We start from the raw sequence: 27,543 nt of genomic DNA, 5'->3' as shown, positions 1-27,543 counted from the left end.
CCTCCCCCGCCCCGCCCCCCCGCCCCTCCTGCCCCCCCCCCCCCGCCTCCCGCGGCGCATGCTCCGTGCCGGCCTGGGCGGGGCGGGGTCTCGGCGGCACTTCCCGGCGGCTGCCGCTGCGATTGGCGGCGAGCGTGGCTGGGGGGGGCACCGGCCCCCCGCGTCCCGGGTCCCGCCCTCGGGCTCCGCTCAAGAGGCCTTGCGGCCGGGGCGGGCTGCGGGGCGCGGAGGGGTGAGTGCTGCGGGGCGCCGGGGGTGAGTGCTGCGGGGCGCCTGGGGGTGCGTGCCCTGGGGCGCCGGGGGTGAGTGCTGCGGGGCGCCGGGGGTGAGTGCTGCGGGGCGCCTGGGGGTGCGTGCCCTGGGGCGCCGGGGGTGAGTGCTGCGGGGCGCCGGGGGTGAGTGCTGCGGGGCGCCTGGGGGTGCGTGCCCTGGGGCGCCGGGGGTGAGTGCTGCGGGGCGCCTGGGGGTGCGTGCCCTGGGGCGCCGGGGGTGAGTGCTGCGGGGCGCCGGGGGTGAGTGCTGCGGGGCGCCTGGGGGTGCGTGCCCTGGGGCGCCGGGGGTGAGTGCTGCGGGGCGCCTGGGGGTGCGTGCCCTGGGGCTGCCCTGGGGCGCCGGGGGTGAGTGCTGCGGGGCGCCTGGGGGTGCGTGCCCTGGGGCGCCGGGGGTGAGTGCTGCGGGGCGCCGGGGGTGAGTGCTGCGGGGCGCCTGGGGGTGCGTGCCCTGGGGCGCAGAGGGGTGCGGGCTGCGGGGTTCCCGGGGGGGGGGTGCGTGCCCTGGGGCGCTGGGGGCTGCGGGGCGCCGGGGGTGAGGGCTGCGGGCTGCGGGGCCCGGGGGGTGTGGGGTGAGTGCTGCGGGGCTCCGTATTGCCCTGGCCCTGGCCCTGGAGGCACCCCCCGCCCGAGCTGAATCTCTGCGCCCCGGGCCGGCCGGGGTCTAACGGTGCGCGCCCAGGTGTCGGCCCAGGTGGGAGAGAAGCCGGCCCAGGTGGGAGAGAAGCCGGGCGTGGGCGCAGCGAGTGTAAACGGAGCCGAGCTACTGCCGGGCGGTGGACTGGGTCCTGACCATACCGTTACCTGGGACCTTGGGGCCGACCCCTGTCTCGTGTTCCAGCACCTGCGCCGCGCACCTGCTGTGTCCAGGGCGCCCCTGAAGATCCAGGGGTTCTAAGTGACTCAGATGCCGCCGAGGGCCGGGGTGAAACAGGGCAGAGCCTTGCTCGCGTGTTATGGTGTAGAAAGAAGGGAGATTAAAGTTGCTAAGAAAGCCTGGAAAAACAAACAATCCAGCCTGGAAGGGAGCTTTGTCTTGCTCTAAACTCAGTCATCATCCTTCCCAGGACCTGTTGACTACTTGGTTGAAAAGCTGGCTTAATGGGATGGAAGGAAAAGTGAGCAGAGGGACGTGTGCAGTTGAGAGCCCTTAGCTGTTACCCTCCTGCAGCTTTTCCGCAGACTCTGTAGGTTAGCACCCGGTGGAAGGCGTCTGCTGCCACGGAATTCTTTAGTTGTGGGCATAACCTTTCTTTCTTCCTTTTCAATCTCTTCCCTGCTCCCTAGTAAAAATATGGACTTTGGGGCGGTTGAATTTATGATAAAAGGTGGCTTGGGAGGTGGCCTTCCCAACCACCACAACAAAACAGTTGTAATTGCCAAGGGAGCCTCTCTGCCAGTGCAGACTCAAGGTTACATTCCTTTCTTTCTGGATGCACAGTGTGCTCCATGGCTTGGAGAAGTAACTGCAGCATCAACAGGACTTGCATTGGCAGGATTTGCACGACAGTCTCTAGAGAACGTCTCTAAGGTTGGTGGAATACTCAGATAAACCGCCCTAGTGTATGGATGTACAATGACAACACTTTAAACCAACGGTTCCATAACTTTTGCCGTACGTGTGCTCCCATGAAACCCTTGGTAAATTCAGCATAGTGAACCTGTCCAGCTCCCTCAAAACATTCCTTGTAGCCCCTTGTAATCCTTTCTTCTCACTCCTTTTCTTCTCAGGCAGCGGAGATCTGCTTTCCATCAATAGAGATTACGTTGCATTTTCCAGAGTTTTATATAAATGGAATCATATGTATTTATTCCTTCTTTTTTTTTTTAGGTCTGGCTTTCATTCCCATAATTGTTTTGAGATTCATCCATTGTGTGTTCACTCCTTTTATTGCTGAGTAGTAGATATATTCATGTGTGTATATATATATATATCTCCACCCATTTGGGGCATTTGGGTTTTTCTAGTTTTTGTGTATTACACACAGGCTGTTATAAACATGTTTGTACAAGTCTTTGTATGGATATACATGCACACACCTTTTCTTGAGTGAATATATTTTTAAAAGCAAAGAATGCCTCCAGCTCCAGTTTTGCCTCTAACCATCCAGGTTCCTGGGGGGACTCTCTTCACTTTGCCTTTAACATTCAGCCCCAAGGTCTTTGCTGTGCTGTGATTTTGCGCCATCCCTGGTGGGAACTAGATCATTGTGGGTGGTTGCAAGGTCTCAGCAGGGGAGAGGGATTGGTCTTCTATCCTGTTTCTCTTCCAGGCTCTAGTTCATTCCAGTCTTTTCCTTGGATGACATATCTGTTTTATTTACTTTTAAAAACATATTATCATACATTATAATGTGTAATTGACACAGTGTTGACACAATGTTACATTAGCTTCAGGTACACAACATAGTGGTTCAACACCTTTGGACTTCATGCTGTACTCAGAGTGTAGCTACCATCTAGAACCATGTAACTCTCTTCCAAAAACATCGGCTCTATCCCCTGTGCTGTGCCTTTCATCCCGAGACCTATTCCTCCCATAACTACAAGCCTGTAGCTCCCACTGCCCTTCACCCATTTTGCCCACCCCCTACCCCTACCCCTATGCCATCAGTTCTCTGCATTTATGGGTTTGTTTCTGATTTTTGTGTACTCTTCTTTTTTTTTTTAGATTGCACATACATGTGGAATCATACGGTATTTGTCTTTCTCAGTCTTGCTTATTTCACTTAGCATAATATTTGAGTGACAAATTTGAATCCTGACGTGTAATTTTGTGTGGGAACAAAAACAGTAGAAGGCAAGAACTGATACTGGACTTGAAAATGTTTAAATCACAATTAGAAGGGAAAAGGTGGGAGGCTAACAGGTGCTGGAATTCTGTGGCTCTTCCCTATTTTCAGCCTATTGTCTTCTAAGTCCCCTCTTCTGTTATTTCTTAGGAACAATTGGTTGAACCTTGTGGTGAAAGAGTGAGTGGGTGTGCTGGGCTCCGAAGGTCACATGTTAACTGGTGAAGGCAGGTGGGGGAGTTTTAGTAAAAAAGTGGTTCCTTATTTTTTGGTTTCCCTATATGGCTGGAGTCTTTTGTATCGTATTTGCCCTTGACCCGATGTTTACCTGCCCTAAACCTGGTTCAGAACTTTATATGGAAGCATTAATCTACCAACATAAGCTGTGTAGTGAAATTCAGACAAATAACTGCAGACTATTTTGTGCAGAATGAAAATGCAGCTCCTGGGATTGGTAATCTGTTTGGTCCTTGGGACCCTGCGTTCTGAGGCCCTCAAAGGGAAGCTGGCATCCTTGGATCCTGAAACGAAGATGAACGTGGTAAGTTTCTCAGAGTCTCAAAGAGGCTTTTAAAATGCAGCAATGACAGATGTGCATTATTTTCTGTGATTCAGTTATGTGGGCTACGTGAAGCTACAGACTAATCTCTTTATATGTCATTGTGCTTTTCATGTTCTCTGAACCTTAGATTTTGTTTGCTGCCTTTCCCACCAGGTAACGTGCGTTTTACGAATTGCACTTAACTGGTAAAACTACATGCTTCTTGATGGGATAAATGACATTTTTATAAATTCATTTCATCTTTAAGTCTCACTGCATTTATTGAAAGAATGATAAAAATGTATCAAAACTTTGCAAGAATGTGCTACCAAGTGCTACTTTTATGATACACTGGACAAGGAGTGTGATTAGCAATGCCCAGGGAATACAGTTCAAGACAAAGATCAACATATCTGAAAAAAAATTTGTTAGACCTTTGCAAATATAATTTGTTGAGTAATTGACACAGTTCAGAGTTATTAATTTTAAGTAAACAGTAAAATCTGGAAATACCTCACTTAGACATAAAATATTGGGAAAATACAAGTGACTATAGAAAATACTTTATTTTTTATTATTATTATGTTTTTTTTAAGAGCAAGCATGGTGGGGAGGAGCATAGGGAGAAGGAGAGAGAGAGAATCTTAAGCAGGTTCCATGCGTAGTAAGGAGCCTGATGCGGAGCTCGATCTCGTGACCCTGAAATCATGCCCTGAGCTTAAATCAAGAGTTGGACACTTAACTGAGCCACCCAGGCGCCCCAAGAATAGCTACTTTGAAGCAGATGATGCAGTGACCTCAGTGAAGAATCCAGGCAAGCTCAGAGGCAGATAAATCCATAGTGAGTCAAGAGAATATAACCTGATATATCAGGGTCTTAAGGCCAAGTGTTATTTCTCGTCCCCAATTTTTTCTTTCATTCCTCTCCCTCCTCTAAAATTTTTATTCTGTAAAAATGACGCAATCAATTCTTTCAAATACTTGTGATAGAGAGGATAGTGAGCACTTACATTAAATCGAGATGCTTGAATTATCCACACCCACTGAGCTCCTGATTGACAGTTGGCTCCATGGGTTGTTCCTTATGGAGAAGTGAATTTGATCATAATTTCCTATTTTTCATCTCTTATTCTTCAGCTCCACCTTACTATTGTGTATTTTATTACTGTCTCTTGTTAGCATTATTTTATTAGGTCATTGATAAAAATGGGTTAATGAGATACTATGTTTCCCAGGACAGGCCCTTTTAAAATAAGGGTAGTGGTAGGTGGCTGTATTAGCTGACATATTTAGAAAAGAAAGAAGTGTGTGTCTCCCTGTGGAGCCAAGATGGAAACAGGCCGAAAGCCGTGGTGAGTTAGACACGTTTGGTGTAGAACATGCTAGAATGTTGAAACCAAGGTTAATCAAACACCTGTGAGCAGAACACATGGATAAAACGTGCGGAGGCTCCCCCCTGTTCGGGAGGTGCTTCTGGAGAGAGCACAGTAGGAGTTCAGGGACAATCAATGGCTTAAAGGCTGAAGAATGCCTACACTTTGTCTTCCCCTCAACCTGTTCAGGTGGGAGAGCGTGTCGGCTTCTGTCCACAGACTTTCCAATATTCTTTTTCTCTCTAGAGTGGAATTATCTCTCATTGGGGATTCCCTAGTGAGGAGCACTTCATCGAGACGGAAGATGGATATATTCTTTGCCTCCACCGAATCCCTCACGGGAGAAACGGCCGTTCTGACGAAGGTATGGGCCTTTTCTCTGGTGAGAGAGCAGGGCTCTGCGAAGTACTCGCAGTGCTGGTATTTGGCTGGTTTTTGTATCAGTGACCAAGTTGAGTTTTAACTTCAAAGCATTGAAATGTTATTTTTAGGTCAAGTACTAAAAGTGTTACATTTACACGAGGCATATAAAAATACTGTTTTTAAATAGGTAAGGATGAATCATCTAACTTCATATTTTGCTTCAAGATTTGAAGGTCAGTTTTGTTGGAGGACGTGCTGAAATCTCTGCTCTCTTTGTCATAAGGAAGCACCTTATTAATGAAAGGTTTTGAGCATTACGAAGATAGCTTTTGCTGTTTGAAAATTAAATTGTCGAACAGGCAATGTATTCACATAGTTCAAAACTTAAAGGAAATAAAAAGCCATACAGTGAAATCCCTCCCTGCTGTCTCATTGTTGGACTCCCCCAGGTGTATATGTATCCTTCCCAAATCTCTGATTTCTTCACCTCTAAAAAAATCTCTTTAGAAACAGATATGAACATAATTATTATTTTTCCCTGCTTCCATTTTAATACAAAAGGTGGACTGTAACACACATTCTTTTGATTCTTGAATTTTTTACTTAATATCTTGGAAATCTTTCCATACAATACATAGAATACTTCACTGTTCTTTTTTTTTCTTTAAGTTTTTATTTATTTATTCATGAGAAACACAGAGAGGGAGGCAGAGACCCAGGCAGAGGGAGAAGCAGGCTCCCTGTGGGGAGCCCGACGCGGGACTCGATCCCGGGACTCCGGGGTCACGCCCTGAGCCGAAGGCAGACGCCCAACCCCGGAGCCCCCCAAGCGTCCCTTCACTGTTCGGTATAGCTTAGCTATACCATGACTTACTTGACAGATGCCCTAATAATGGGCATTTGGGCTGTTTCTAGTCTTCCGGTAGAAGACAAATACTTCAGTTGAAAATAACCTTGTATGTGTGCAATTTTGTTTGTAAGATTCGTTTCCAGAAATAGAATTTTTGAGTCAGAGGATGTTGAATACATTTGTGATTTTGACAGACAGATGCTGTTAAATTGCTTGTCGTGTGGTCTTGTTCCACTCTCACTAGTAATACATGAACGTCCTTAAAGCTTTGAAGATAGGTATGTATCTTCCCATAGCAAAACTGTGGTTTCTGATTCAGATTAATGAATTTCTAGACAGACTACCTGAAATTGTTAAACATGTATCAGACTAAGGATCTGATCCCAATTCAGTCATTTCTCCAGATGTGCCTTATGCTCTAACATTTTCTGTTTGTAGAGACTTTCCTTGGAAAATGAAAATTGAGATTAAGGAAATTTGATGACTAACTGTTCTTCCATTAACATTTTATGTGAGCAGAAGGGCTTTTTTCCCTCAGTTCTTTCTCAAATTATTATTCAAAGCAAACTAAAAACCTATGTTAGCATGAGCTTTGTGGCATTCTTTTTTTTTTCTTAATCTAGAGTGTCTATTTTTTCTTCCATAAATTCTAACTATAAGAAGGCATTTCCTAATGCATAAGTCATTTTTTTATATTTAATTTCTAATTCTTGAGATTTTTATGATTTACACATATATATCATCATTAAGCTTCCTTATTGTAAGTATGTTGCAAAAAATGAGTAGTGAGCTATGCTGAGGGCTTCTATTTTTTTTCTGCTCAAAACACACAAAAATGTATACTTATTCCAAAGTGAACATAGGATCGTACTTTCCTTGCTGTTTGCTTCTTTGTTTGGTTTTTGGTTTTTTTAGTAAACCCTTTGCTTTCAGATCCCATATAAAAAAAAAGACTGCACTGATATATCTCTTAAGGTTAGTTGACCAATTAGTAATGTGAATCTCTGCTAAAAGAAGCTCCATGAAAACAGGCCTAGACAATGCACCCTCTCTGTTCTGTGGACGTGCCCCCAGGCTTGGGTCTCACGCAGCATTAGAGCCGATAGTGAGGGCCGCCCACCATGCCTGTGGGCAGCGCCACTCCTGCAGCTGGAGCGCTGTGCCCTGCCAGGAGAGGAAAGCGAGCACCGGTCTCAGTTGGCTCCCTGGTGGCAGGAAGGGGTCATGAGTTCAGCGCTAGGTCTGTGTCAGCTGGCAGAGGCCCTGGTGCTTTTGCCTCTGCATCTTGGATTCTTCACCAGCAGAAACAGTTGATTGGCTGGATGATCCCATGACTCCCTTTTAGTCTTGCTCACTCGGGTCCTGTGGCTTCTAGTCCAAAGTCTTTGGTGGTGGTGGTGGTTGGCTGGCGTGCGTGCTGTGGGGCCGTGGATACCCTTGGTCCTCGGAATGGGGAACGCACAGGACCCTAGGACCCTGAGCTCATGACCTGAGCCAAAGGCAGATGCTTCACTGACTGAGCCCCCCCAGGCAGCCCCGTACACCTTCTCTATAGTAAAATAGAACAGAACCCTGTGTACACATGTATGACACACATATTTTTAGAGGGTTTTTGGACTCAGTAAAGAATGCACTGGTGTAGACAATCATTTGCCTGTCTGGCCAATGTCCTACCAGCCAGTCAGTGTGGAACACATATTTAGAAAGCTCTTAGTGGCCTGTGGAGCGCATGTGTGTGCTTCTTGCTGTTAAGCCAACTTCTCTGTCAAGTGTTGAGCTACCCCTGCTCTGCACTCGCTCCAAAAGGGAATTGAAATTAGGAAACCCATCTTTAGAAGGGAAGTGGTTCTGTTTTCATGTGTTCAACCTAATTTCAGAAAGTCACGGGACACCAGCACTGGAAGGATGTCAACGTCCTGTGTGAACCCGGGATCTGGAGAGTTTGCATTTTAAACTTACTTCCTGGTGGATTCCAAGGCCCTTGCATTCTGGAACCTGTGTTCTAGGTGAACACCCTCATTTTACTGGGTGACACAGAAAGAAACTGCTTTGAGGCAAAGAATAGTGGCTCAGCCCGTCTGACTCCAGAGACAGTGCTCTTTGAACTAGAGAACGCAACCTTAAGTCATAAGTATGGGGCAAGTGGATCCCATGATGATTAGGTGATTTCTTTTCTTTGACTAAAACCAGGAAATGCATATTGTCTTGCCTAAAATAGAACAGCGACCACAACAAGGCAGACCTGTTGCTTAATTGGGAAATACGTTCCCTATAATGCAATTGCCCAACAAAGCGCCAGGAGTGGATTGGTTTATCTGATACAGGTACCTCATGAGTACCTGTTGATGGTGGTATGATGGCCCCATGAGCCAAGCGGTGGGACTGTGGGATATGAGTAGTTGTCTTCAGGCGTTTTGAACTTCCCCTTGGCCGAGACGCCCCAGGGCTGGCCTCTGGAGCTTTTGAAGTCCTCACTGAAAAGTCACAGTCAGGCTTGTGAATTGGATCTTTGGACAGAAGGGCCATTGACTGTGTTTGCCTTTGATTATTTTAGGGTTCTGATTATTTCTGGCTTTTCTGTTCTTCTGTGCAATCGCTAACAGAGCAGTCTCTGAGGAAACGCTGTGCCCCAGCGAGCTCCCCGAAGGCCCCAACAGGCTGAGATGTAATTCCTGGCCCCTCAGCTACACTGGGCACAGGCAGGGTCTTTAATCAATGCCCGGCTGGTCGGCTCTGGCCAGCTGAATGCACGCCCAGGTGTGCTTGGCTCCGACGGCACGTGGGGTAGGTGACTGTGTTCAGACCTTGACCTCACGGAGCTGCGCAGGCCGGTTCCAGCCTTGCACGTGCTGTCCGTGTACAGGCTGGGGCTGCAACAGTCGGGGTGGAAAGCAGAGTGTCCCGTCGGGAGCCGTGCCTCCTGCAGTTCCCTGTCTTCCTCCTGGTTCGCCCTCCCTCTGTCCTGTCCCCCGCGTTACCTCTCCGGGAGGATTCCCCAGCCGCTCGCCAGGCCAGCCCCCGCTGCTCATTCTGAGCCCTCCGGTGTTTCCCTCCCAGCACCGATGGCGGGAAGACCAAGGTCATAACGTGTTCTGATGCTCACGGGGTCTGTGATTTCCATCCTCACTAGACCGTACGCTCTCTGAGGCTGAGGCTTCTTCAGACTATTCAGTTGTCCCTCCAGCCAAGGCTTCAGTCTCTCCAAGAGGCCTTCCAGCCTGGGCCCTCCTGGGACATGGTGGAGCAGGGCATCGAGGGCCAAGGCCACGCAGGTGTGGAGGAGTCCGTGCTCCAGAGCTCGGGCATAGCCACAGATGCCCGTGGAAAGTGCACGGCTTGGAGCCCTTCCTGGGGCTGGGCCAGGTGCTCCCCACGGATCGGGAGGTGGATTCTCGTGCAACCCTTACCTCTGTTACAGGTGAGGGGACCAGGGTTTATGGAGCTCGATTGGTTTGCCTGTGGTGAGGCAGCTGGTTGACATGGCTTAGGACTGAGCTCCTACCCACTCTGCCCTGGGGACAAGGTGATGTCCCCAGATAAAGCCACAGTATGGGAAGTGCTCTGTTCAGGTGACCTGTGCACCAGCTTATGTCTTGGAAATTCCTGGCCCTGACTGTTTTGGATATAAGCCCCTCCTTCTTCTTTTCTCCAGTGTGACTGTAAGTGTTATGACTACGGCTTCCCCCTGGTACTACTTGCTGAGAGTGCTCTGGACTGTGTTTGGAGGCCGACTCTTCAAATTCACTCAGTAGCCCTCTGCTCTGGATAAGTGGAAGTCTGCTCTTCATAGTTCTTGACAAGGAGGCTCTAGAACCGCCTCCAGGAACCTGTGGGATGTCAGCCTGGGATCTCCACGTGTGGCCTCTCTCTGGGTATTTAGGCAGCACGGTCCTCTCTGGGCCAGGCTGGCGCAGCAGAGGGAGAACCTGCGCCCCATTGGGTGAGGGCCCCTTGAACACAGCTGTGGGTGGGCTGCATCCGGAGAGCTGAGGCAGCCTGTCGAAAATAACTACTTCCAGGCCTGTCCCTGGAGTTCCTAAATCAGGATTTAGTTCCCTAAATCAGGAGCTGGGCCCGAAAGGTGTATGTTTTTGAAGTGCTCCAGCCGGTTGTGTATCTTTTGATACGCAGCCAGCTTTGGGAAGTAGCGTGCTCGGCTTGCGTTGAAGTGGTTGGGTACAAATGGAGTACTTGTAAGCACACCTCTTGTCCCCTACCACTTTGCTTTTTAATGACCGATTTTGTTGGAACAGTGGTTAAAGTGGGGACTTTGGAATGAAGACAGCTTGGCTCCCGCTGGGCGAGTGTGCTAGCACAGGTCACGTAACCTCCCTCTATCTCCGGGCATCCGTTGTCTTTAGCATGGGGGTGGATCGTCACATTCTCTCGTAACAGCACAATCCATGTGGAACACAGCGCCGGACCCATAATCAGGAGCTGTTATGAAAATACTAGTGATAACCACAAATTAACCAGATGCCAGAATGCCTGCTACGGTTTGGGAGTTTTTCGTGATCGGAGTCCTGCCTCAGGGATGGTTTGAACCAGCCCTGGACTTTGGGCTCGTGCACTGTTGAGGGCCTGCCTTGCTGGGGCTCCAGGTCTCTTGAATTGTCCAGTCCTAGGGATGATTGCAGGGACTCTAAAACAAGGGGCGATCCTGACTTTGCCTTACCGGGGGCGACATGGTGGCAGTGTGTGCACCACAAGCAAGTCCTCGATGCCGTTTTGTCTAGAATCTGCCTTGGCAGAAGGAGCAGGAGGCCGGGGGAGCCCTCGTGTGACTCAGAGCTCACCTTCTGAGCTATTCTGGAAGGCTTTAGGTTGTGCAGTCTCCTTCCAAACCAGCGAGGAGCCAGGCCTATCTCTTCTTTAGGTCCTGGAGACGTACCGCCCGCCTGTGTCCTGTTCCGGGATTGCTGGCTCCACGACCCCGCACAGATTCCTTAGCCATACTGTGGCTTGATACCCCCACACTCCTCCTGTCTGACGGTTCTGGAGGTCAGAGGTCCTAAGACCAAGGCATTGGCAGGGCTGCGTTCCTTCTGGAGGTTCTAGGGGAGAATCTATTTTCTTGTCTCTTCTAGCATCTCGAAGCTGCCCACATTCCTTGGCTTCTGGTCCCATCCCCTACCTTCAAAGCCAACAGCGAAGCATCTTCCACCTCCCTCTCCCTCTCTCTCTCTCTAGTCCTCCTGCCCCCCTCTTAGAAAGACCCTTATGTTTACATGGACCTGCCAGCTAATCCAGGCTGATATTCCCATCTCAAGATTTTTTTAAAAAAAGTTTTATTTATTCATGAGAGATACAAAGAGAGAGAGAGGCAGAGACCCAGGCAGAGGGAGAAGCAGGCTCCATGCAGGGAGCCCGACCTGGGACTCGATCCCGGGACCCCGGGGTCACGCCCTGGACCGAGGGTAGAGGCTCCACCACTGAGCCCCGCGGGTGCCCCACTAGAGCGATACTCCTTTTCCAGCAAATGTTCAAGTCCTTGATTGATAGTGGGATGGGGAAGAATGACATGATCCCTTCCCTCCTCTCGCCTGCCAGGAGCAAGGGAGGGATTCCGGCGGGCACACGGGCAGGCCCATCTCCACGGCCCTGTCGTTTCTGGGTGCCCTCCTGCAGTCGCTGAATGCCAGGGGGAGGAGACAAGCTTGTCAGCACCTCTGTGCCACCTCTGTGCCACCCCAGGCCAGGCTTGGTTAATGTTTTGTCTGCCGATGACCCATTGTGTTTAACAGAACCATGAGTGCCAGATGCCCATGAGGGCCCTTTGGTTCTAGAAAGAAAGGAAGGTGGCCCAGCCTGGAAGGACGTGCACCCCACAGGGTCCTTCATGTCTCTGGGTCACACAAGGCACCGACCTTGACCACCGGCCCCCACCCCTCCTGGCATCAGACCTCAGGGAGCATCCACGTGCACTCTGGGGTCCCGTCTGGCTGCAGCCTGGGGCACCCTGTCGGTTCTACGAATCCAGGGGCCCTTTTCTTTGCCAGAACCCCCCGTGCAGCCATCTGTGTTTCCCTTCCTGGCTAAAGTGTCCCTGCCTCTGGCTGCATGACTTTCTTTCCTGTGGGCTTTCCTGAGGGGGCCTGGCCTAGAAGATGACTGTGTGTCTGTTCCTGGGCCACAGTGTAGCACCTCGGGGGAGGGCGTGTGCGTTGCCCACCTCTGTCTCCCACATCTAGCCCAGCGTCTGATGTAGTATAGGCACCGGGAAAGGTTTATGCAAAATACATGTTTTCAGTCACTTCTCTTTTTTTAAAAAAAGATTTTATTTATTCATTTAGGAGAGAAACAGAGAGCGCACAGCAGGGGGGTAGAGGCAGAGGCAGAGGGAGAAGCAGACACCCCGCTGAGCAGGGAGCCAGACTCGATCCCAGGACCCTGGATCAGGATTTGAGCTGAAGGCAGATGCTTCACTGACTGGGCCCCCCTGGGTGCCCCTTGAGTCACAGCTTGATGGGTTTGGGCTTCTAGTGCTCTTATTGTCCAGCAGGCTCAGTAGAAATTCTGCAGATGCGTGGCTAGGACTGAGTGGCCCAGCGTCGCCGTCAGGCCATGTGTCACCCCCTGCCCCGGTGGCAGCTCCTTTCCTCACCTCACTCCCATGAGGTAGGCCGGGGTCCCGAGCACATGCTACCCTGACGTGTGCCCCTTCTCGGCTTTGCACTTGCCCTTCCCAGAGAGCCTCAGGGGCTTCTCGCTGCCCGTGGGATCCAAGGATTTACTGGTGGTGGTTTAAGAGTTTCCTGGTGCATCGTCAACTTGCCAATTCCAACATTTCTCCTTTGCGGCTCCTCGGTGAGGGAGGGAAGTGAAGCACAGAGCCCCCAGGGACCTGTGGCCACTGGCCCCCCACAGGCCTCGGCCCTGGCCTGGCTGCACCCCCCGGGGAGGCCACGCCTGGTTCCCCCGAGATGGCCCAGTGCAGAGGCCACTTCTTGGCCAGGGGTCACCAGGCTCCTGGAGCATCTGGACTCCGTGTTCCCCCAGGGAGGTGGCCCCCTGCAGACCGTGCTTCTGTGTGACCACGGACGTCACAGGCAGGTGCACCCCTCGGAACAAGGCAGTCCAGGCCGGTCATGCCTGAGTGCGGCCAGTGTCTCCTCGATCAGCCTGACTTGCTGGCCTTTCAAGGTCAAGTCTTACTCCTCCCGGCGCGGCCCCAGAGCACCTTTGATGGAGGCGAGTGTCTCACTGTGTGGAAGAAACACGTTAGCGGTGATGTGTGGCTCCCAGGGGCCTGTCACACAGGCTGCCCCATTACCCTGAGCCATGATGCCTCTTGTTGCTGTCGCTGCACACAGGGCAGCCCTGCTGACGAGCAACTGTTGTTTAAAACCTATCACGTGTACTAAAATTTATTTACTGTATTTATTTTATTTTTTTAATTATTTGGGAGCGTGAGAGAGAGAGAGCAAGAGTGGAAGTCAGGGAGGGGCAAAGGGGGAAAGAGAAGCAGATGCCCTGCTGAGCAGAGAGCCCGACGCAGGACTCAATCCCAGGACCCTGCAATCATGATCTGAGCCAAAAGCAGACGCTTCACCAACTGGGGGGAGCCCCCCCAGGAATCCCTTTATGATGATTCTTATTTCTGCTGCCGGATTGTGATCTTCACTAACAGTGGGGAGCTGGCCTCTCAGATGCCATAGATGCCCCGACCCTTGTACGTGGAGCTTTCTGAGCCAGGTCACCCTGGTAACGTGGCACCAAAATAAGCATTGACCTCCAAGGAGTGCTCATAACGCTGCCCCAGTCCTGTCTGTTTTGCCCTCTATTCTCTCCGTGACGGTGGGAGGTCACGGATGGGTCCCTGCTGTGTATCATGAGGTCAGAGGAGTCGCGTCGGGCCCTTGCCAGGCAGGGCATCCCACTGCCTTTACAGACGCAGTACCCATGCGGTGCCCACGCTGGAAGCGCTTGGACGCTGCCCCTGGAGCTGCCTGGAGAGCCCACCTTGCTTCAGAGGGACAGTCACCACCCAAATCCGTATTCGGACATAAACAGAAATAAACATTCGTCCAGACGGATCTTTCTTCCCATTTTCCCTCGCTGCTTCACGCTCTTCCCACTTCGTGCCCATCGTCGCTGCCCCGCTGTCATCCAGAGTAGCCTGTTGTCTTGTGCTTTGCCTTCTTTCCCTGCCTTTTAGGCCACATCATAAGCTTCCAGGCTGCCACAGTCCTTGTCGTCGCTGGTGGCTTAATTATTGCAATAAATAATTGGACTACTTAACAGTTAGCTTCCCCCGCCCCCTAGGGCCAGACAAGCTCATTCATTTCTGTTGACAGTTGTTTACGGAGCGGAGACCCAGACTGCCCGGGTGACGGTAGTGAGCCGACGTGCGTCGGGCACTCGCTGCGTGCCAGGCACTTCGCTGAGAGCTCTTCCAGTAGCATCCCGTAGCTCGCCGCCCGCTGGCCCTCGTGAGGCGCGTCCCACATCTCCCTGCTGCGGGGGACCATCAGGGTTGCCGACGCTGAAGGACCCTGCGCGGGGCAGCACATCCCAGGTTGGAGGGACAGCCTGGAGCCTTGGCTTGTCTGTCTCCAACACTCATGGTCAATATGACGTCAGCTCCGTGAGGGCGAATTGTTTCCCTCCTGCTACGTCCCCAGTGCTGGGAGTGCCTGGCACATAGTTGGTGCTCAATACGTGTTTGGTTAACGAATGACTAAATGGTCTTAACATGATGTCAGCAGCCAGAGGTCACGTTTCTCTGGCTCCCGAGTCTTGTTTTACCTCTACATCACTGTATAGGTGAGCAAAAAAAAAAAAAAAAATATATAGATAAAAGAACGTGTGTGTATATATATATTTAGGAATTTGTGTGCATATTTTTCTGTCTTTCGATTTATTTTGTCAGGATACATTGTAAGAAATGTAATTACTGGACAAATAGGTTACAGAAGCATTTCACAAGGTCTTAAGAATGTATTAACATTTTTTTATGGTGAAGTGAATGTGTCTTGTTAGCTACACAAAATCCTCTGTTTTTGCTGTGACTTTACCAGCAGCACTTAAAAAGATGTTCTTTATTGACGTTGTATAGGAGTACGTTGTTACCTTGACATTTTATTTTTAAAAAAATTTTTTAAATTTTTTTATTTATTTATGATAGTCACACACACACACACACACACAGAGAGAGAGAGAGAGAGAGAGAGAGGCAGAGACACAGGCAGAGGGAGAAGCAGGCCCCATGCACCGGGAGCCTGATGTGGGATTCGATCCCGGGTCGCCAGGATCGTGCCCTGGGCCAAAGGCAGGCACCAAACTGCTGTCCAGGGATCCCACCTTGACATTTTAGTTTGTTTTTGAGTCACTATTTGCTTTGGGATCTTTTATGAATTATCTGCTCATTACGATCTCACGTTTGCTTTATAGCTGGGTGCTCCCCCGCCTAAACACCAATGTTTTCCAGGTCCTAAGGCAGTGGTGTTCCTGCAGCATGGCTTGCTGGCAGATGCTAGTAACTGGGTCACCAACCTGCCCAACAGCAGCCTGGGCTTCATCCTGGCCGACGCCGGTTTTGACGTGTGGCTGGGGAACAGCAGGGGCAACACCTGGTCCCGGAAGCACAAGACCCTCTCCATAGACCAAGATGAGTTCTGGGCTTTCAGGTGTGTTTGAGTTGCTCGCGATGGGGTCTGCTTCCTTAGCACCCTTCAGGCAGGCACTCTGGGGAGGCAGATCAACAGGGAACTCAGGGCAGTAGGAGAGGTTGCAAAAGGTTGTTAAAGGGTGAAAGCCTACTGAGGAATTTAGTAAATCACAGCAAGCTGAATTACAAGCAAATAATTACATTTGAGATTTAGATCCAGTTACGGATGTTTAGTTATATTGGCAGTCCGGGTCGTGTGGGAGCTGCTGGGTGACTCGTGTCCTATGACCTTCTTCCTTCCTCCATAAACATGCACTGCTTTTCTATTTCCAGAAATTGTCCTCTCCTCTCTGTTACTTCTGGCTCTGCCTATTACTCATGGAGTGACATGTCAGTAATGTTTTTTTGTAAAACGGGGCTAATAAATGCCTAACTCATGAGGTCATCGAGAGAATCAAAGGAGAGGATACAGGGGAGAGCCTGGCACAGGCGGTAAAGTCTGCGCGCGCATCTCCGGATGACAAGCGGCACACGCGCGGGCCCACGGCTGTGTCCTGCTACCTGGTGTTAGAGAAGGTCAGGGCTGTGGACTCCTCCAGGCTTGTTTCTCATTTGAAAAACCGTAGTTACCTATAAGGACAGGAAACGCGAGCGTGGGAGTTTTTACCAAAGGCCCGGGCAAGGATATACTTGTCACACCATTTGTAGTGGTGAAAAGGCCGAAACTATCAATGCCCATCAGCAGTGGATGGACAAGGTGAGTGTTGTGTGTCTACACAACAGACAGCCAGCGGCCGCACAGCAGCATGGGTGTAGCCAGACATGCTGTTTGGCCATACTTATGGGAAAATTCAGGAATTAGGGGCACCTGGGTGGCTTGGCATCTTAAAAAAAAAGAATGGGTTAAGCTAATTTGTGGCATGAGAGGCGAAGGCAGTGGTGACCCTTGGGAGGCACAGTTAGAAGGTGGCCCGCGCCGCTCTGTTAACATGTTCTGTGCTCGGTGCTACTCTTCCCGGCTGGGCTCAGCTTACGGGCGCCGTCACAACGCAGCCTTACTGTGCGCGTGCACTTGTGTTTGCATGCGGTGTCCTCACGAGAGCGTTCCTTTTTTGGATTCCAGTTATGATGAAATGGCAAATTATGACCTACCAGCTTCAATCAACTTCATCCTGAATAAAACGGGCCAAAAGCAAGTGTATTACGTGGGTCACTCTCAAGGCACCACAATAGGTATGTGATAAAGACGAGAGCTTGATGGAATGTCTTAGTCCGGTTTGCATTTGTTCCTGAAAGTAAAATATGAAAAAAAAAATGTTAGTTCAAATTGAGATGTGTGTTTTTTGTTTTAATGCCAAGCAAAAATAACGAATAGGGGAAGGGCAGAGAATGTGGGTACTACCTCATGTTCTCTGGAAATGCAGACTTTCATATCAAGAGATACGTTAGAGCTAGAACATTCTAAGCACATAAGTTCCTTTTGAGTCTTTGGTGACTGATCTGAGGGCCGCGGTAAACGTTCCCTGGGGCTGGTGGTGGGGCAGCCTGTTGGGGAGAGTCTTTCCCAGGCTCGGCTTAGCTGACCGAGGGGGAGCTTCTGGACTTCGTCCAGCGCGTACGCAGGCTCAGAACTGAATCAGCTGCACATGTCCTGGTCACTCAGCGCCCTCCTGGTTTGCGGGTCCTGCCCTGGTGACCGTGCTGCTGCTGCAGGGCCCCGGGGCTGCCGCGCAGCCTTGCCGGCCTCAGAGGAAGTCCTGCAAGAGGGAATTCCAAGTATCTTCCTTCTGTTCCCACAGGTTTTATAGCATTTTCACAGATCCCCGAGCTGGCCGCAAAGGTCAAAATGTTTTTTGCCCTGGCTCCTGTGGCTTCGATCCAGTTCTCTACCAGCCCTCTCTGCAGATTAGGAGAATTACCAGAATTTCTCCTGAAGGTACGTGGACTCCCCCGACCCCCAACCCCTCTTGCCCCACAAACTTCCTTTTCAGACCTGAAGAATTGGCCCTTAGAGGGAGAATCTGCGCCTTCCCCCGGTCCGTCTCGCTGTTGATGGAATAGTGGGGCTTCTCGCCATGGTGTTTCTGTCCCCATCACCCCTGCTTCCAGGTCCTAGGGGGTCAGGGAAGGCGGGTCACTAATGCTGCAGGGGCATTGTCTTTTCATGGGTCACTTGTCAGTGCCACTCACCACCCACCACACAAAGGGAGCCCAAGGGAACCCTTAAGCCGCTAGAGTTGCTCTTGATGCCACGTGGAGAGCCCAGGGAGCCTGTGCCTGGGAGGAAGAGGCAGGTGCTGCCCCCACATGCCGGACCCTGGCCCCAAGGGCAACCTAAAGACACTGTTCCTATTGCATTTCATAGTCTGACCCCAAACACAGGCCAGTAACCGCCTGAGGCTCAACCCAGGAGCTCTGTGAGCTCCCCCAAGCTCTGTCCAAGGACAAAGCAGTTTTCAGGAGGAGGAGTTGAGAACCAGCAGAGGCCAGATGGCCCATTACTCATGCACCCGATGTGCTTCCCGTGCGATACATTTATACACACGCACAGGGAATGCTGCAGACTGTACTCTGATTTTGGAAGCCGACCGTCACATAAGATGGATCCTCTGCCCCCGTGACCAGAAGTGCACGTTACGTGTGGCCCCCTCTAACCAGACTCGGGTCGTAGAAGCTTCAGGTTTCATTACAAACAATTCAGAGATTACAAATAAAGTGCCCTTCCATCCGTTACCCAGGCCTTCTCACTCCTTAGAGTTGAACAAGGTGCTCAGCATGGGGCCTTTTCCTATAGACCTTGGGTGTGGATTTATTTTTTATTTTTATTATTTTTTAAAGATTTATTTATTTATGATAGACATAGAAAGAAGCAGAGACACAGGCAGAAAGGAAGAGGGAGAAGCAGGCTCCACGCAGGGAGCCCGACGCAGGACTCGATCCCAGGACTCCAGGATCGCGCCCTGGGCCAAAGGCAGACGCTCCACCACTGAGCCCCCCAGGGATTCCCTGGGTGTGGATTTAAATACACACACAGATCCTGAGAGAAATTCAGTGTTTTGTTTTAACGCTGACGGTGGCCAACTTAGGTATATATTGCTCTGAGGGTCGTGCCTTCCACTTGGAGAGCTGTCATGCGACTGCATAAAACACTGACCCGTTCTTCCCCCTTAGCAGGAATTACCGCTTACTTTTTCTTTTTTTGTCTTTTGAAATCCAGATAACTAAAGCTAAGGGCTTTTTCCCACCTTTTTCTTCTTCTTTTTTTTTAAATTTAAATTCAATTAAGTAGTTTAGAGTGTATTATTAGTTTCAGGGGTAGAGTTCAGCGATTCATCACTTGCACGTAACACCCAGTGCTCATCACGTCCCAGGAACTGCCGCCTACGTAGCCAGACTCCCGTGGTAGATGCTGAGGTTGTTGCTTATGTGCCGTGGCCATGCCCCTGTACCTTCTTCCCGAAGAACTGAAGTGGCTCTGTCATAGGAGCGTCTCTGATTTCATGTAATCCTTGGAGGTTGTGATTTAATAGCCTTGTAAAGGTAGACCCCCCCCCACTTCCCGCCTTGGAGGCGGTGCCTCGTTAAGTCTGCAGAGGGCCCTGGGGATTTGCACTTTCACAGAACACCCCATAGGACCTTACTGTAGACTAAACAGCCTGGTCCTCTGGAGTCCCTGTCCCAGACAGCAGTGTTTTCTGATATCCTGGGACAGTGACAGAATGGGAAAAATAAATGTTCCTAAAACCTCTCAATTAGCTGCTGTGGGAAATCTGGGTTGCCTCCACGGAAGCTCAGTGCCCTCACTCTCAGAACACGATGATGTAAGTTAGGAAGACTTCAGGATTGACCTGAGCAGGCCTGTAAGTGTACATAAGGTGAATTTTTCTTTTTTGGAACACTCTGTCCTGCTTTGACGTAGTTGCCGGTGGAGTGTGCCACAGTGACGTTCGGTTAGCAGTTTTAAAGTGCAAGGTCAAAAAAATAGAAAATAAATAAATTAAGTTCAAGGTCAGCGTCACCACCCCGTCCGTCCAAAGGAGAATGTGGCGTATTGTGCCCCACGTCAGGGATGCCCTGTCTCCGTGGTTTTAGTAAAGAACCCCAAAATCTCTTTGTCACATGTGACCATCACGTAGACTTAAAGCCAGGAGTTTTGCATACTGATGCCTCTTCCTGCAGCGTCCTGCTCTGCACATGCTTCTCGCTCCCCCCCAGCCAGTCATCATGCGGCTAGTCAGGAGAAGAGGCAACCCGAGGGGACCCAGTGGCCATCCTGTAGAAGACGGGTCCGATAGAGCTCACGGGCTCTGCGCACGGGGACAGAACTTGCCCGAAGTAGGGCTGAATGTGGCCCATGTGGTGTAACAACTTCAAATCAGTCACACCCTTTAAAAAGCATATCTAACGCTGAAATCTCAATAATTGATTATTTTGGGGGGCAGGGAAGAGTGTTGTGTACCCCAAAGCGGTTGCACCCTTAGGCTGGGTTAAGCTTTCCGGTTCAGAACGTCACCCAGGCAGCATGGCATTTCACATTCTCCGTTTTACACGCTGCGCTTTCGTGCCACCGCTGCAGGTCTATTAGGCCTGTGAGGAGGACCCTGCCCCATGCCTCGCCCCCCCCCCCCCCCCGCCCTGGCTTCTGGTGGCTTGCTCCGCTCTCCTTGGCTTGTGAGAGGCTCTCTCCCGTTTCTGCCTTCATCTCCGCATGTGTGAGCACCCCCTGCGTGTCTGTCTCTACCCAGAGTCCTCCTTTCTGTAAGGACCCTGGTCCTACTGCGTGGGGGGCCACGCTGCTCACCTCATCTTCCCTTGACGGCCTCTGTAAGGGCCTGACTCTAATAAGGTCACATGCCGAGATACTGGGAATTAGGGCTTCCACATACCTTTTTTTTTTTTTTTTTTTCCTGGGATGGAGGAACACGGCCTTGGTAGGCATTTGAACTTTTCACCCCTGCTCGTCCCTCCGTGGGGTAGGCATCTGCAGAAGTATAAATCCTAGGGGGACAAATTTGGGTGCAACGTAAGGAAGATGCTTTTCCTGTTTCGCATTGCACCCGTACGTGAAGATCTTTGGGGGCATAGTGATTGCCCCAGAGATCCTTGAGCACAGGCTCAGCGGCCGTTGGTCAGGGCTTGTGGAGACAGGAGTCGGCACACTTGGTCTCTAAAGGGCCCCGTAGGATGTGTTGTTGGCTTTGTGGGTCACATGGCCTCTGTTGTAACGACTGAACTCTGCCCCTTTAGTGTGAAAACAGCCAGAGACAAAGCAGAAGAAAATGAGTGCACCTGTGTGCCAATAAAACTTTATTAACGAATAGGCAGCACAGGTGGAGGAAGAAGGAGGAGTTATTGTTTAGTGGGAATGGAGTTTTAGCTTGAGATGTTGGGAGAGCTCTGGAGAGGAATAGTGGTGTGGGCTGCACAATAATGTGTGTCCTAATGCCCCTGAACTGAACACTTAAAAAATGGTTAGAATGGTAAAATTTTGTGTTCCTCATGCTCTATCACAATAAAAAAGCATGAAAAGAAAAACACAACAGGTAGTGGGCAGGAATCGGCTCACTGGCCAGTAGAATTTATATGGATTTTATATGGATGTATGTGTCCTACATGAGACACGTTGTTGACCAGCCTTGGTTTTGACTTTCTTGGAAGTCACTACCAGCCCAGCAGTCAATGAGAGTTCTTGGGGATGGCCCTGGGATGAGTGATCATTAATGCCCCTTCCTTTTCTTTTCTTTTTTTAAATTTTTACTTATTTATTCATGAGAGACACAAGCAGCGGGGGAAATGGACTCCTTTCCAGGACCCCGGGGTCACGACCTGAACAGAAGGCAGAGGCTCAACCCCTGAGCCACCTGCACGTCCCATTGCCCCTTCCTGCTGTACAAAGTCTGCTGTTTGTTAACTTATTTGGTTTTTCTGCCTCTTTTCCTCACTGGAGACTTTAAGTCCACATCTCTAACATCTGCTTTTGCCTTAGTAAACCTATCGTGTAAGTATGCTGGTGTGACCGTCCGCCGGTTGCCATTCGTCTTCTGGGGTCTCATGTGGGGACACTTGGTGTGCGTCTCTGCTTCGGAGGTGGGTTGGGGGGCTTGTAGGCCAGAATGAAATGCTGAGATATTCTTGGGTTTCTTTTTATTTTATAGGACTTACTCGGGTCCAAAGAATTTCTCCCCCAGAGTATGCTTCTGAAGTGGCTGAGCGCACACTTTTGCTCTCACGTCATTCTGAAGGAGCTCTGTGGAAATGCCGTTTTTATTATCTGTGGATTTAATGAGAAGAACTTAAACATGGTATGTGTGTTTATGATCACACTTGCTTGAGCTTTCAGTGAGTTTATCTTGTGTGTGAACATGCATGTGTGCTGGAGGATGTAAGAGAAGCATGAAATGACCTCGCTGAAGACGCAAGGGATTCACTTTGGCAGGTGCCTGGGGATGCTGTCTGCTGGTCTCAGGTCTGCTGTGGGCAACTTCCTGCTGAGTGAGGAGACTTGTCGTAATTTAAGTCCTGATAATTATATTCATTCTAGTGATCTGTTTCTTTTGAAAAAATAATGGTTAAGTGTATTTAAATTTGTGTGTGTGTGTGTGTGTCTGTGTGTGCACACATTTCTTATTTTATAAAATGTAGATCTTTGGTCAGCAATATGCTGGTACTTCTAATGCTTTTTTTAAAAAAATTTTTATGTATTTTGAGGGAGAGTGAGAGAGAGAGCATGAGCATGCACAGGGGCAGGGGCAGAGGCAGAGGGAGAAGCAGGATCCCCCCCGAGCAGGGGCCTGGGGTCCTGACCTGAGCCGAAGGCAGACGCTTACCCGGTTGAGCCATGCAGGCACCCCAGTGCTGGTATTTCTAAATATATTTGTCATTTGTAATGTTGCATTTTGAAAACAGGCTTTAAAATTCTAGAATGAAGACTCCAGGGAATTCTTTTAAGTGATATCAATTTTTCTTGTTCCCAATGACAAAAGCAAGGTCTGAAGAAAATGGAAATGACCCGTAACCTAAACCCACGCAGCCCTACAGTTAGTTACTGTGTCTCTCTGCTTCCTTCCTACATATTCTGCGTGTGCGTGGTTGTACGTCTTTTTGTAGGACGTATTTGTAGTCAGAGAACTAGAACTTTTTTCCTTGCTCTTCGTCTCATACATTTGAGATTGTGGCTCCGAAGTGCAGAACATGTTTCTTACCGGTGCCTCCTGAATGCCGTGTCCTTTACTTATTCCAATGTATTTATTTTGCAGTCTAGAGTGCCTGTGTATATATCACACTCTCCTGCTGGAACTTCTGTGCAAAACATCTTGCACTGGGCCCAGGTAGGTGTTCCGGGGGCGCACTGGGGTTTGCCCCCCCACTGCCCCCCACAAAGCCAGTCCGCTTCCAGAGCGGGGCTGGTTTCCTGCCCCCGTGTCCTGGGTTCCTGGCATTGTGCTACCGTACTGTTTGCGAGTTCACCCAGCAGCTATCAGGCTTGACTTTTTTCCCCTGCCCTCCCCTCCCCCCATCAGTTTTTCACGGAGTCCTAGATTTATCTTATTTCTGTGTTGTTCCACAAAGCAAGATTTTGGAGCGGCTTTGAGAGGGAGGCTGCAACGTCAGCACTAACCCAGGAACACAGTGGATAAACCAGAGCTAAACCAGTCATCGCATCAATGGGAACCACTTGCTTTTAAAATGCAGTTTTGATTGTCTTGTCCCGTACCAGAAAGCAATGCATGTTCATTCCAGAAAATTCAGGAATCATGTATAGGAAAAAAAAAATAATGCTCTTATGATAGAAATAATAGTTGTAGGAAGAGGCTGATTAATTAATTAGATGGCTTACATTATTTTCTTCTACTTATTCTTTCATAACTTGCTTTATTCCCACCTAACAGTATTATCAGGGGCTTATTTCTACCTTAGGACATATTTTTGTAGGAATTTCCTTCCTAACCTTTTTTTTTTTTAAGATTTTATTTATTTATTTGAAAGAGGGGGGCGGAGGGACAGAGAGAGAAGCAGACTCCCTGCTGAGTAGGGGGCCGGCCCGGTGTGGGGCTCCATCCCAGGACCCTGAAGTCACCACCTGAGCCCAAGGCAGATGCTTGATTAGCCTACTGAGACACCCAGGTGTCTCTATAACTTCTTTTTAAATATGAACTAACTCACCATTTAAGCTCCAAACCAAGATGCTGTAGGTGCCTTGGAGAGCAGTTGCCAAACACTGGGTAGTCACCATCTACATCTGAGTTGCCCCTTTTAACAAAATATTGTTTAAAAAAGTAAGGGGAGTTGGGCTCACGGTAGGCTGTTGGGTTGGCTACAATCCAGGCTTCTAAAAGTGGATATGTAGAAACTATGATGGGGATGATAAATAAATATATTAATTCACAGATTAGTAGACGTAGAACATAGTATTTATAGTAATCCACATGAGTATGTTAATATATAATCAGTATTTTATACTAGTATGAATTTATTAATCCCTGTACATTTTAATCCCTATATAAGTCTTAATATGTATATTACATGTAATATCCATTTCTTTCCCAAACAAGGTAGTTAACTCTTTGAAATGTTTAAGATTCACATTTCAGTAAACAGCATAAAGTTTATCTCATGAGTATAGTCATTGATCCAGTGTCATTCACAGCACATGTGTAGCTGCTTTAGTGTATCATAGGGTAGCTACATTCCAACCAAAAGGAAATTCTTGTATTATTTATTTTATTGAAGTGTAGTTGTCACACAATGTTACATTGGTCTCAGGTGTACGGCACAGCGATTCGACGAGTCTTTGGGTCATGCTGTGCTCCCACGGGCGTAGCTACCATCTGTCACCACACAGCACCGTTACAGTACCAGTGCCATTTAATTAATTTATGTAAAGACGTTATTATTTATTTAGAACTATTTAGAGTAGGGGAAGGGGATGGAGGGAGAAAGGGAGAGAATCTCAAGCAGATTCTGTGCTGAGCACAGACCCTGATGTGGGGCTCGATCTCATGACCCTGAGATCATGACCTGAGCCGAAACCAGGAAGCAGACATTCAACTGACTGAGCCACCCAGATGCTCCCCCCCATGCGGTTTTATTTTATTTCATTTTTTAATTTATTTATTTATTTATTTATTTATTTATTTATTTATTTATTTATTTATATTTTTTATTTTTTGCGGTTTTATTTTAAATTACAGTTTGGAAATAAAGAGTAAATCTGGGGTCAGCATAAAATGGACTTCTGAGGATACAGCTAACTCTAGCAACCTGTGACGCTTTCTCAAACTTCTGTGTCAGATAACATTTTCCCTCAAATTATCTTCTTTTTAGTTTATTAAATACCAGAAGTTCCAAGCCTTTGACTGGGGAAGCTGTGCCAGGAATTATTTCCATTACAATCAGGTAAGGGCTTCAAAAGTCTTTAGAATTAAACCTGGCTCTGAAAAACCACCAGCGGAGCAGCTGGAGTCACGGGGCCTCTGGGCTGGGTGGGGGGTGGGTGCTCGGGTGCTGGGGGAGATGTGAGGGAGACCTGAATAGACGGTGGCAGTTTCCCTCCATCTTCTGGAACAACCCGAGCCTTGTGGTGGGTGGTGTGGCCTGGGCCTCCCATCCTGGTCTTTTCCGCTGGCTCTGTAACAACTGTCACCATCTCACATCGTTCAGTGTGACCAGGAACATGGACTCTAGGGTCAGGGAACCCTCAGTCTGCTCCCTGGCAGCTGGCCGGGCTGCACAGCCTAAGCCTTTTCTTCCAAATATACAGAAACAGACCATTTTCTGAGCACCAAGTGCTCTAAAGCCTGAGGCACGTGGCCCATATTTTTCCTGTTTAGTTCTCACACTGCCCGTGTGGCAGGTGTGCTGGCTGTTATCGTTATGGAAGGTAAGGGAACTGAGCTGGGCAGAGTTCCTGTGACCTGTGTGGAACCCCAGAGGGAGAGGAAGTCAGAGTAGGGTGTAGGACACCCCCGCCCAACCTCCCAGGCTCCAGGGCTTCGCATCCGCCGCCCAGAGATCAGCGCCTTCTTCTGGGGCTGAAGCACCGAAGCACCTGCCGTGGTGTCTGGCACGGGGCAGCGGGCGATAGCTGGCAGTTACTAGGGTTACAGGTCTGTGCTCAGGGTTAGGTTTCTTTTTGCTCCAGTAGTAGTGACTTCAAAAGTGAGCTGAAAGCCGTTGTCAGAACTTCGTCTTCCACTGTCCCATCACACTTACTAATCGGTATTGAATGAGGATTGCTTGTGTTTTTGAAAAGTGAAACAACAGCAAAGCCTTCTGTTGGTTTTACTGCAGACTTACCCTCCCCCTTACAAGGTGAAGGACATGCTCGTGCCCACCGCTGTCTGGAGCGGCGGCAACGACTTGCTGGCGGATGTCGACGACGTCGGCGTTTTGCTGCCCCAGATCACCCACCTGGTGTACAACAAGTTTATCCCTGACTGGCAGCATCTGGACTTTATCTGGGGCTTGGATGCTCCTTGGCGACTCTACAACGAAATAGTGAACCTAATGAGGAAGTATCTGTGAGAGCCACGCTGGAGAAACTGTCACCAGTTCGGGTGACGAGTCACGTTTAAATTTGTTGGCTTGATTTCTCTAAAATCATTGTCTTTCCCAAGCCTTTTAAATTTTTTTGTATCCCATCGAGTGATGACTGAAGTTGCTCAGGTCTCTCCAGGATTAGAAACGCGCTAGCTTACTTTCTCTCGTCGCGGCCTGTGTGAAGCTCGTGTCTCAAACATGGTGCAGCCTCTTTAAAGCTACCACTGACTTGCAAAAGGTCCTAACTGTTGTGTATATCCTTACAATTTAAAATACACAATACTGCCTTTTTACCTTGCACAAGACACACATGCTAAGTATGTGATGGGGTTTGAAAGCTGTGAGGTTCGTTGGCAAATAACCGGACTTTTGATTTGAAAATGGTCAGGATGTGCCCAGTTCTTATCTCTTTGCCTCAAAGGGCTGCTCAGTCCAGCGGCCTTGGAGTCACCGGAGAGCTAAGTGACACCCTCATGTTCTCATGCAGTCGGTGCAGAGCTGGGCCAGTCGTAAAGATTCTATAATGAATTTTAGCCAACAACCATGATTCTCGTTATTTAGCAAATGTTTAAATTGCTCAGACCAAACAAAACAATTGGCTGGAATCTTCAGACAATAAATTCTACTCATTAAAACGACCCCCCAACACCCTATATTTTACATGGCCTGAGTACAGGAAAGCCTCCGTAGTCAGGATCCTCTCATCATGCAGCAGGCCAGAAATCCACTGGTGTGAGAAGACAAGTGGACCAGGAGGGAGCCCCAGTCTCCTCCATGGGGTTAGCGTCTGCTAGGCCGGCCGCTGTGACTCGGTGCTTGGGCGTCGGAGGCAGGAGCCCAGGGCTGCCCGGGAGGAGTGTCCTAACCATTTTCACCCAAGAGAAATGTGACATGAATGTTTTCAGATTAATGCTCAGGGATTCTTCCCGTGTCTTTAGTTTCGTACGTGTCCATGCTGTCAATGCTCCAGACCCCACTCCTAGTTCACGAAGCCCTTACTCACCTGCCTTCCTTGCTGTGCCATGTCCTTGCAATACAAACAGATGGACAGAAGGACAACCGATAGGTTTTTCTGGTTCAGCTCTTTTGGCTGCGATAATAAACGATGCTTGGTACTGGCTGATGTGTGCAGGCAGCACGATACCACTTTGTAACACTGAAAAAGTCTTATTGGAACTTTGCAATAAAACTCAGTAGCTTCATGGA

The 27,543-nt window shown here is 49.4% G+C and overlaps 1 protein-coding gene across 6 annotated transcripts; it reads left to right on the top strand.

Moving 5' to 3' along the window:
* Positions 1–104: 104 nt before the first annotated feature.
* On the top strand, positions 105–27,543 carry LIPA (lipase A, lysosomal acid type). 6 transcript variants are annotated; one of them, XM_041728858.1, is made up of 10 exons: positions 105–232; positions 3,491–3,602; positions 5,222–5,339; positions 15,619–15,817; positions 16,922–17,031; positions 17,598–17,734; positions 21,954–22,100; positions 23,055–23,126; positions 25,123–25,194; positions 26,089–27,543. In XM_041728858.1, the coding sequence occupies exons 2-10, from the start codon at positions 3,492–3,494 to the stop codon at positions 26,320–26,322; spliced, it is 1,200 nt and encodes a 399-aa protein (XP_041584792.1). In that variant the 5' UTR covers positions 105–232; position 3,491; the 3' UTR covers positions 26,323–27,543. The 6 variants fall into 6 exon arrangements, with proteins under 6 accessions (XP_041584792.1, XP_041584794.1, XP_041584795.1 ...); XM_041728860.1 differs by lacking the exon at positions 105–232 and adding an exon at positions 234–255; XM_041728861.1 differs by lacking the exon at positions 105–232 and adding an exon at positions 268–279.

Source organism: Vulpes lagopus, chromosome 14, assembly GCF_018345385.1.
Source record: "Vulpes lagopus strain Blue_001 chromosome 14, ASM1834538v1, whole genome shotgun sequence".
NCBI lineage: Eukaryota > Metazoa > Chordata > Mammalia > Carnivora > Canidae > Vulpes > Vulpes lagopus.
This window is presented reverse-complemented; position numbering and strand designations above follow the sequence as displayed.

Bases quoted from the DNA above. Each gene is read 5' to 3' on its own strand.
- LIPA (XM_041728858.1), top strand. From the start codon at position 3,492: ATGAAAATGCAGCTCCTGGGATTGGTAATCTGTTTGGTCCTTGGGACC. The intron at 22,101-23,054 runs GTATGTGTGTTT...TTTATTTTGCAG, and splicing joins ATGAGAAGAACTTAAACATG to TCTAGAGTGCCTGTGTATAT. The intron at 23,127-25,122 runs GTAGGTGTTCCG...TCTTCTTTTTAG, and splicing joins ACATCTTGCACTGGGCCCAG to TTTATTAAATACCAGAAGTT.